Source organism: Cyprinodon variegatus, unplaced genomic scaffold (assembly GCF_000732505.1).
Source record: "Cyprinodon variegatus isolate N-32 unplaced genomic scaffold, C_variegatus-1.0 Scaffold11, whole genome shotgun sequence".
Classification (NCBI taxonomy): domain Eukaryota; kingdom Metazoa; phylum Chordata; class Actinopteri; order Cyprinodontiformes; family Cyprinodontidae; genus Cyprinodon; species Cyprinodon variegatus.
In genome coordinates, this window is record NW_015150464.1 from 1,313,862 (window position 1) to 1,325,034 (window position 11,173).

General features: G+C 38.3%; 2 protein-coding genes across 2 annotated transcripts in view; one reads left to right on the forward strand and one right to left on the reverse strand.

Annotated features, from left to right (window-relative positions):
* sgpl1 (sphingosine-1-phosphate lyase 1) overlaps nucleotides 1-2,046 on the reverse strand; it is a 17,870-nt gene extending 15,824 nt beyond the window's left edge. The window contains exon 1 of the mRNA XM_015381146.1: nucleotides 1,920-2,046. Coding sequence (XP_015236632.1) covers nucleotides 1,920-1,931 — 12 coding nt within the window. The 5' untranslated portion in view covers nucleotides 1,932-2,046. The remainder of the gene's footprint in view (nucleotides 1-1,919) is intronic.
* Nucleotides 2,047-8,816: 6,770 nt separating this feature from the next.
* Nucleotides 8,817-9,738, forward strand: LOC107088224 (neurogenic differentiation factor 1-like). The gene is made up of 2 exons (XM_015380250.1): nucleotides 8,817-8,950; nucleotides 9,099-9,738. The coding sequence occupies exons 1-2, from the start codon at nucleotides 8,817-8,819 to the stop codon at nucleotides 9,676-9,678; spliced, it is 714 nt and encodes a 237-aa protein (XP_015235736.1). The 3' UTR covers nucleotides 9,679-9,738.
* Nucleotides 9,739-11,173: the final 1,435 nt, after the last annotated feature.

The following is an 11,173-nucleotide window of genomic DNA, read 5'->3' on the forward strand; positions in this document are numbered from 1 at the left end:
CACATTAACATGAATTAAACACACTGTAGTAAACAGATAAATGGAGGCAGAAGACGTCTTTCAGTCATCAATGCAAACATTCAGCGACACACAGGAGCTCTTTCAAGCTGGACACCGTTTCATTCACAACACCTGTCCCATCAACCAGGAAACAGAATCAGAAATACTTTCCAGTTACTCAAAGATTCACTTCCATACAGAAATCCCATATTCTTATCTTCAGGTAACACAGAGTACATGTCACATTAAATAATACTACTTCAGCGATAGTATTTAGGTGTTACTTTATTGTACGTCTCATACCAATCCGTTGGTTGTGCTGTTCTTTTTATATCTCTTTGCAGGTGATGAAGCAGACTGAAGACATTTTATCATTATCTCCCTTTTATCTCCTCTTTCCTCCTTTTTTCCTCTTCTGTTCTACTTACATTGCAGTGTTCATATAATCTGTAAAACTCCCTGCATAATTATAATAAAGCAATTTATATGCATGAAACAAGCAGAAAACTATGGCGGTAGCCGTACTGCTCCACTAGTGAAAGTAGTGAAAGTAAAATCTGTTGGGCTCTTTTTGGTATCAAGACAATTAGTCTTATTGCCTCGTCGCCAGACAGGACACTGTTAATAAAAAAATAAAAGAATCAGATTTACTTTAATAAACCCAGGGAGAAATTACTTTCGTTACATTACTTCATATGTAATAGAGTGACTATAGGACCAGTTTGATTTAACACTATTTCATACATATATTTAATTAGAAGGTCCCCGCTCCATCTTGCCATCAGTTTGGGGTCCTTGGCCTGGAAAAGGTTAAAGACCCCTGCTATAAAGGGTTAAAGGCAAATAAAGTGAAGGGGGTGCCGGTGAGCCAGAGGGGTGGGAGACCAGAACACAGCTGTCATACCTGCCTGTTCACCAGTATCTCCTCATTCAGGTTTGGCAAGAACCAGTGGAACAGCAAGAAAGTCACATAACAGAGCATACCTGTATCCCTGTTCCTGACAGCTACAATGGTTAGAAGCAAAGGCCACTGTAATAAAGCTGAGCTGTAATGTTTTTACCCTTTACTTCACATTTATGTTCACTAATAATTCTCCAGCTCACTCCTTGCCCCAGGAAAACTTAAACCTAGTTTACACAAAGGATTATGCACCCAGTATTGTTGAGCAGTAGACGCCCATTCCTTTGCCCCCTCCTCCCTCTGCAACATCTGACTATTCTGAAATCAGACCTTTTGTTGTCTCCCAGGAGGCTGTGCTCTCATGGAAATATGAGGTGGTTGCTTTAGGAAGGAGACACATCAAGGCAGTGACACACTGATTTCACAATAAGTCAACACAAATAAGCTCAATTTAACTAAATGTTGTGTAATAACATTTTATTTTTTACTAAAAAAGCTGAAATGTTTAAAGTGGAGCCACTTTCTTCTGTTTTGATTTATCTAAGGGGAGTTGAGACAGAAAGATCTGCAGTGACAGCAGTCAGAGGGGTTATCAGTTACAGTTCAATGTGCTCATATAGGAGACATCATGCTCCAATCTGAAAGGATAACAACAATAACACATTGTTTTGACTTCCGGCAGGTTCATAGTGGAAGGGATCTCCAGTTTTAACCTGCCTTGGCTGACATCAACAACAGCAATGCTCTTTAACCCCTCATACAGGAGTCTACATCAAAGGAAAAACACACAGGCGACTCAAAAACAAGTTTTTAAAAAATATAAAATCAATTATCTGGGTTATTATTTCTTATATGTTGTCATTTGTCGCAGGATAAACAATAGCGGCGGTAAAATTCAACATTTGTCCTTTTAATAAAGTGCATATTTGTCCTTTGTACATCCATAACTTATTAGCTAACTTTACTACATAAACAACAAGTCCGTCGCCAAAAGAAAACAAAGTCGAGAGAAACATACCCAGTAATCCATGGTTCCGGGTTGAACTGTGGTTTTTATTCTTCTCTTTGTTGTCAGATAAATGAGCTGAGAAAGCCTGACTTTCAGCTTACATCTATGAGCTACTGCGAAGCGCAGTAAGCTAACCCTGATTCAGGAAGCAGCTTCCGCTCTGCGCACGCGCAGATCTCAAAACGCTGCTGATTGGTCCAACTATACAAAATCCGGTTGTCTGTTAGATCCACATGACTTGTAGATCTGAGCTGTAAACAACAGATTATTTAATCCATTAACAGCACTTCAAATTATATTTTTTATTTTTACCCCACAGTTGCTAAAAAATAAAAAGCAACAAAGTGAAATTATTTCAATATTTTAAGCTTTTGAAATTATACCTGTAATGGTATATTCCATGGTAATTTGACTTTCCTTTTATAAACATGGCAAAAAATAAGTGACTATTTGTCGAAAAAGCATTTTTGAATTTCAGAGAACAGTTGGAGTTTTTTTTTATTATTATTATTATTCATTATTTTTATATTATGTGAATCTGTGTGTCAGTGGGTAAAAGATAAATTATTGTGAAAATAGCTTCAGGTTCCTCTTTCTTGATAAAGTGTGACAAGTACAAACCATTTCATCAGCTTTCATTGGAAAATCCCCTCTCTTCTTTTATTGCGGAACATTCTCTTTCTTCCCCAACCACTATATTTGTGCTGAGATATCTGTGAATGCAGGCCTTGTTTTGCCATGTCAAAAATCCAAAGTCAGTCTTATAATATTTAGATCTGGGCCACAGCTACAAAGACCCCCTCCGAGATTAGTTGCTCTTATGAAATGACAACATTCAGCCTCAAAAAATGAACAGACAGAACTTTTTTTGCTTCTGTTTTAAAGTTATTTCACTTTTTTTTTTTTTTTTTTGTTAATCGAAATAGAACATAAAGAAAGGTTTTCTCATCCATTTTGACACAGAAAAAAGACCAATTTATATTTTAATTAAGACCAATTTATATTTTAATTAAAAAATTTTGTATTTTAAAACAAAAATCAAACAGTATTTCATTTCGAAAGGTGAATGACAGAGCTGTGTTAAATCACAAAGCTGGGTAAGGATAAAAACTCAGCAGTAGCTTCAATGTTCTTTGCAGAAAACATCCAGAAACTCAAATATTTTATACAAACTATCCAGCATTCCACCGTTTATGGTAGACTGGCATTTCGGAAATGGCAGCCCAATTAAATTCATACTAATTTAAACAAGCCAGAACCTCTATGGAGAGATCAGTCTCTGCAGAAAACCCTGCAGAGAACACCTTGAGAAAAATAAAAAACACAGACATGAAAAACTCTTTGAGAAACATCCTGAAGAGGAACCTTCAAATAATATTTGTATTATCTTTTAAAAATAACAATTATTACTATTCAGTTATACATTTATTTCTAAAACAGCCTTTTTAACAAAGCACTTCATATAAAAATGTCAATATTGTATTGATGGTGCTTTTTTGCATGTCCTCCCTTTACATGTCTTCCTCAGCAATTATATACACCACAGTCGTATTTGATCTATTTCTACCTTTTATTTATTATAGTTGAGGCAATTTTCCATTTTACTGTTGAACATAAAACAGAGCTTCTTACTGACTGCCAGAGGCGGAGCTAGATGGGGGGCCATGGGTGACCCTTAGCCATTCATTGGCCACCCCTACCATTTTTTACCTCTAATAATCAACTGGAATATTCAAAACATTTTAATTTTTTATTTTTTCATATATTAATTATTATTTTTTCACATATTCATAATTACTTGACAACAAAATCACTGTGGTTAATGATGCACATCAATATACTAACATTAAAGATGATAAGTACAGAATTCCTGCTCTTTTCAGAACAAGATTTTGTGTTTTATGGGGTAAAGAGAAAATTATGTTCCTCTGCATTCATCTAGAAGTCTTTAGTGAAATCATAGATAAATAACTATTTTAAAGGAATAGTACACCCAAAACATGATTAGCCTTCATTTTCTACTCACCCCCATGCTGAACAAGGTTCAGCATGGGGGTGGGTTAGGGTTAGGGTGCGCACTTTCGTCTGGTTTGGTCTGCCGCGGTTTCCGTAGACTCATGAACGCGCTTTTAGGAAATCCTATACACTACTGTTTATGCTCACTCAGGACACTTGGAATACGTTGGACGAGCAGTATGGAGGAATATTGACACGTTTTTTGTGGACTTTTATGGACCTTTCTGCCTCGGGCACCATAGACCTCCATTATTTGAATGTCAGCAGACAGCAAGAAGCCTCCCAGATCTCCAGATGCATTTGAGATATCAAAAAAGTACTCCAGAGTGTTGTTCAGCATGGGGGTGAGTAGAAAATGAAGGCTAATCATGTTTTGGGTGTACTATTCCTTTAATAAAAAACGTTTTAAATAATCAATTTATGTAGATATTAGTACTTCACCCCAAAACTCAAAATTTTAAAGAATTTTGTCTACTACAACTTTAATTTAGACTGCATTGATGTTTAAATGTATGCGTCTATTTGTTAGCAAAGGCTGTAGGAAAGTATAATTTGTCTTTGTTTAGAAAATATGGATGTTTTTATCGCTAATTTTCCCGTTGGAACATTGTAGATTGACCCTGAGGTTCTGATGCCTATCCCCTTTCGGTCACCACTGAATCTACATTGGTTATTACCTGGCCACCCTTGTTAATATTTTCTGGCTACGCCTCTGCTGCCTGCATATTGTGAGGACACATCCAGGAATAGGCTGTTGTCATGGAGCTTCACTTCCCACAGCATGATGCTGCCACCACAGTGTCTCACAGTAGGGATGGTGTATTTACAAGCAGATAGGCCAACAAGTTCAGTTTCTGGAGTAGGTCAATCCTCTTTGACTTTTCTACTGTCGCCACGCAAAACTTAAAGTTCTCCTGTTGACAGATTCTCCCATATGAGCTGTGGATCAACACAACTCTAGGAGTTATTACCTGTTTATGTAGTTAAGGCTCCACTTGCCCCAGCAGTCTGTTTGAGTCAGACATCCGAGTCTTAGTAGGTTAGTAGTTGGTGCATCCTCCTTCTGTGTTCAGACGATGGATTGAACAAAACTTTGGGAGATGCTGAGATATTCTCATATAACCTAACCCTGCATTAAACTGCTCCATAAGATTTACCTGTTTACAAAGTTTCTTAGTTTTCATGATTCTCATGAATCTTCTCTAATAGATATTCACACAAACAGCTTTATTTATAAAACAAATGTGTAACTTTCTAATTACATCGCTTCTACAAGGAGTTTGTTGCACCAAATTTAATTTGGAGAAATCTGGGTAGAGGGAAGATACGGAAGAGGATTAGGGCCACTGAACAAAATAAAAATGTTTAAAATTTTAAAAGAAAAAAGTCAGAATTCTGACTTTACTTAGAATTTTGACTTTTTTTCTCAGAATTCAGAGAAAACAGTCAGAATTCTGAGATTAAAGCCGGAATTCTGACTGTTTTCCCATATTAAACTGAAATAATATTTAAAAATCAGTTAACTTTTTTTGTCAGTGGCCCTAATCTTCTTCCATAGTGGCGGACTAGAAAATGCATGACAAACTTTTTAGATTGGTAAAATGTTGAAAGCCACACTTCCCATATTTTCTTCTACTTTGCATCAATGACAGTAATAACTGTAACTTTTTTCCTCATGTTATAAATTTGTCCTTATTGCACAGATTTATATTATTATATTATTTTATATTTTGGGGTTCACTTTCCACCTTTGACACATGAAGTGCCCCATGGCTGGACAATAAGGAAATTATTATTCTGTGATGCTTTGGGATTTTCTTTCAAAATCTCTCATGTTTTTGGCCCTAATGAGACAAAATATACTTTCCAAAAGCCTGATAATTTAAAATAAAAATAGGTTTAGAAATATAAACAATCCCATCCTTACTAAGTAAAAGGTTAAGGCATTAAAAATAATTTGTTCATAACTTATATAATATTTATTCATCTGCACAAACCTGCGTTTTCTGCTTATTCAACAGTGAACACTAACTAATGCATGCTTTCAAGTTATAAATGGGCGATCAAATTATAATTCTTCGGTAGTTTAGGGTTGAAAAGAAGCGACTTGCGCCATTTGTGCCTTAAATGTCCAATCCGCCAAACAAAAAGACAAGCCGTCTTCGAGAAACAGCAATTCCACTGTAATTGGTGTACACTGCCTTCAAAAGCTGGAGTGAGACGTACAATGCGTTGCCTGTGAAAGGAGACCCCAAAGCACATTAAAAGTGAATTAGTTCTTGTGTAAAGTGTGTTGGGGGTCATGCTGGTCACGACGCGCGCACCTCTCCAAAGACGCACATGTCTCCAAAAGCGCACTCTATGGTTTCTAAAAGCCAGTCACATTGTTGGGGGTCTCACAAGAGGTGTACATATGGCATCCGGGTTGCAATTAAATGTTTTTTAAGATGTTTTTCCTCACTTGAAGAAGTTTCCTTTTTCTTCTTTCTCCCCCTCCTAGCAGCTCTTTAGCAGACCGAACAAGAGGAGGGGGGCGCATTGAAAGGCTCCGCTGCTGGTTCAGGTTGACAACAATCTGGTCAGCGAGTTGTTGGACTTTGATTGTCCCCCTCAAAACGTCCTTCAAACAAAAAGCTCAAGACGAAAATAAAGCCCCACCTGGTTTCTCTGTATGCTAAAGTAATAATAAATAGATTTGCTTTAATAAGTAAGCAAAAGAAAACCTTATAAACTGGAAAAGGAAGTCTTAATCAGGAGCATCGGGCAGGTATATCACCTGCTCCACAGCTTGTTCACTTTATTGTTAAATATTGTTAATTCGCTTTCTCTCCAAGTCTGCTCTGATATCTGTCATTTCCGCAGCAACTGGCCTCTCGTGTTTGCCCACACTTTGCATAACAAGCGGGATAAGGCTGCGCACCGATAAAAAAAAGAAAAAAATCAAGTGCAGACAGACAGGTCCAAACGTACACCTGTCCTAGATATCCGAACATGGATTTGGCACCAAAGAATATTTGTAAAGTGGCAGTATTCAGTTTACTTTAGAGTTTTTCCAGCCCTTTTATAACAGCCAGCAGCCATCTCCTATCTCACGAGTGTATTTGTCCAGTTTATTGAAAGCATATGGTTATCAGAAATGCCCCCAAAACACATATTTAGACAGAAAGTTAAGTGGAGGTCTTTGTAAACCTTTGTCACTAAAGCATGTTTGGGATCTGGCACACTCCTCGTCTATCTAATCAAAGCTTCAGCGTGTGCGAACATTGTTGTCCATTCCACTAATATTTAACCTCCTAAAAAAATCAAATCAGGCCATAAAGAGCAATGCGCCATCAGGTTGTGGCCAAAATGGACACGTTTTTGGAGATGTCATGACGCACAGGTGAAAATCCACAGTAACACAAAAACTCAGCTCGTTGTGTTGTTTTTACACAAAAAGAGTCTTTGTACTTTCAATCCACGCTGCAGGTTTGGGCAAACCAAATCCAGTTTACTGTGCAGCTCGATGCGTAATTGTCCTACTCCAGATAGGGAAACTTTGCGCTCTAACGCAGAAAGCGAAGGTTTTTCTTTCTTTCTCCCAAGTGTATTAAAGACATCAAATTCATTTCCACAGGTATAGGTTCGATTCTCACACCCCAGTAAAACGCAACTTAATCCAACTGAACGTGCAACAAAGTCAGGATTTCGTTGAGGGGAATAACCTTTGACCAACTTAAAACGTTGCAGGTTTGCGCAAAATGTCATCCAGGCACAATTTGGTTGGACATAAATCCTTATTTTGATCTTTTTTCAGATTTATTTTTTCATCCACCTATTAGTTCCCGGGGAAGACTGTTTTAATAAATGTTTGCCAAGTTCTCAGGAGGACTTAATGAGCAGTCTTTCAGAATGCAGAGAGTGCGCCAACACTTTGGATGCGCACAAGGTGGTAGGCTACAAGAGCTGTTTATTTTCGCTTAATTTCTATTTAATTAGATGCATTAATGTGAACATTACTAAACATTTCAGTATGCACATCAGAGTTGATCATAACACATATTGTTCTGCTGCATCTGGACATGTGCAACAGTGGCAAACCTGCAAGCAAAATTAATAATAAAAAAAGAAAACAAGTCTTCTTAATAAATAAAAAAAAACTAGTGTAAACCAATGCATAGTAATAAAACGATAAATAGGGTTCAAATTGAACAATTTTAATACATATTAATATCTATTTAAAGCTAATCAAAAATAAACAACACTAAAATAAGTCTATGGATACATTTGTAGTTAGCAAACATGATAATTTCTTCAGAAGTCTTAAAAAAAAAGATAAGAACCGAATTTATATCAATGTGGAAAATGATTGATTGTTCAAATAATCTGTTTATTTCATTTTGAATACTGCTGACATGGAAACAATCAGAATAATTGGAATGAAATGCTCAAATATCTAATTCAGATCCCTCAAAAGAATTCCTGGAGTTTGAATTTTGATGCTTCTGGCATCGGAAACATGCATGAACCCTCTGATGTTTCACATCAGATGCAGCAAATCTGCTATCACTAAAATCTAGTAATTGATCACCTAAAACTAAACTAAACTATTAATAAAATTGTGCAAAACAGCCTTTATTTTTAAACCAGGTCTCAAAGTGTTCAAAATTGGTAATTTCCCTTCAAAATAAGACAGAAATCGGACCTTTTCCAACCTGTAATCACTTATGCTTCTAGGATAACATACATCCTCCTGAATGCATATTATAAAGCAGTAAAGAATGGGGGGTATGGAGGAAGAGTGCAGGGGGGACTCTCTGCTTGGACGCTGATTGGCCATTTAACGGGCGCTGTTGATTCAGGCGTCCACCGTGAAAAAAGATAAGATAAAGGCTCTATAAAATGACAAAGATGCGCATCCATCCCTCACTGTCAGCTGCACATATACAGAGTCTGACGCCTTCAGCGACAGGAGAGGACGGCGCTCTGTCTCTTCATTCAATCTTCACCTGCCTGCAGGAGTCAGAGCAAACAGATCCACACAGGTCGGTTGTTTATTTGAATTTTATTAGATTAGGCAAAACAAATCTATAATTATTTTAATGTTTAATTACCTCCAGGACTGCCCAAATGTTTTTGTGCGTGTTACTTTCATGGAGTGATGTTAATTAAACGGTGTGCTCCTGCGCGCAGGATGTCTTCCAGACTGAGGAATGAGATGCGCACGTTCTGCAGCTTTTCTCCAACCCTCTCCAACCAGCTCCAGCAGACTGGAGGCGCATCTGGAGACTTTAGTGAAAACATGCGGGGTCGGCAACAGAGGATGGATGACAGAGAAGCGCCTAAACCCGGCGGTGAGCGCATCGGACAGCGCGGCAGGCGCAGGATGAAGGCCAACGACCGGGAGCGACACCGGATGCACAACCTGAACTCCGCTCTGGACGCGCTGAGGAACATCCTGCCGGCGCTGCCAGAAGACGCGAAGCTCACCAAGATAGAAACGCTGCGCTTCGCCCGTAACTACATCTGGGCTCTGACGGAGACATTGCGCATGGAGGAGCACCACCCTCACTGCGCAGCGCCTGAGCTGAGCAGCCCGGGGAGCGTCTCCTCTTTGGAGCGGGACTCTGTTTCCCCCACAGAGTACTGGTGCGGGGCCCCTGCTGAGGAACTGAGCTGTAAACCCCTCATCAGAGATCCACACACTTTTATTCCCATTACTATTTATTTCAGGTCGCTCCATGGGGAGAATGATATCAGAAACTCTTGGTAACATCAAACCTACTTCTAATGCCACCTTTGGAGCAATTTTATTTTAAGAAGGGAAGGAGGAACTGATGATCATTTTCAGGATATTTGTTTTTTGCCCTTTTACTCATAATTTATATATTAAGTACTTTGTTATTATTATTTATTATTATTGTTTCTTTTTCTGGTTGATAAGTAAGATTATGTTGCATGTAGGAGCTGCTGATTTGCTCATCCTGAGAGTATTTCCAGTTAAGAAGTTACAAAAATTCCTGATCTAGTTGATGTTTTCTATTAAGATAATTTTCCCAATTATGTTCTGTGCAGAACCCCTTCATCACATGCCAGCTTCACCCACACTGACCCCTTCCAGGCAGACAGACCTCTACCACTATTCCTGCACCTGCTGGAATAGTGCAGAGCTAGCAATAAAAAAAATGAAATCTGTAAGTGGGCTGCTCTGTGGTGCAGTGGGTAGCACTGCTGCCTTGCAAAAAAGAAGGTTTAGGGTTCAACTCCCAGCCCTGGGGTCTTTCTGCATGGAGATTGCATGTTCTCCCTGTTTGTGCATAGGTTCCCTCCGGGTACTCTGGCTTCCACAGTTAAAAAAAAATGACTGTTAGATTAAATTGTTTCTCTAAATTCTCCTTAGGTGTGAGTGTGTGCATGAACGGTTGTTTTTCTCTGTGTTGCCCTGCGATGGACTGGCGACCTGTACAGGGTGGACCCCTGCCTCTAGCACAGGGGTCTGCAACCTGTCATATCCAAAGAGCCGTTTTGCCCAGAGTACTACCAAATAAAAGTTGTTTAGAGCCGCAAAATATACCATGACTTTTTCTAGAAAACCTTTTTTTTTTTAATCTTGTATAGGAAATTAGTTGTTGCCATCTCAAACAATCAATTCATATATTTTTAATGTTAAAACGTATCATTTTCAAGCTAATTCATAGAAAAATGTCTCTTAAAACATATTTCTGGTTCTTTTAATCTCATTTCTTTTCCATCTTATAAAAAAAGCTAAAGCTATTGATACCGGTATATATTATAGTAAATGATTTAGCTCTTTATATGCATTTTAGCCGCTATTAAGAGCCGCTGGAGAGGGTCCAAAGAGCCATATGTGGCTCTGGAGCCGCAGGTTGCAGACCCCTGCCTCTAGCACATAGACAGCTGGAGATAGGCACCAGCACCAGAGGCGTAGCCAGAAAACTTTTATAAGGGTGGCCAGGCAATTGCTAACGTACAGTACACTGAGGGGTGGCCGAAAGTGAATTGGCACCAGAATCTCACATTCAATCTACACTACAGGAAAACGAAGGAGCAAAACATCCATATTTTTTAAATAAAGACAAATTATACTTCCCCACAGTCTTTCCTATAAATGCATATAATTAAACATCCATGCTTTCAGATAAAAGGTGGATAAAATTCTTTCAGGTTTGAGTTTTGGACGAACATCTTTTCCATTGTTATTACTTACCTGCTTTTATCAATAATCATTCTGCAAAAAAAATTATTTT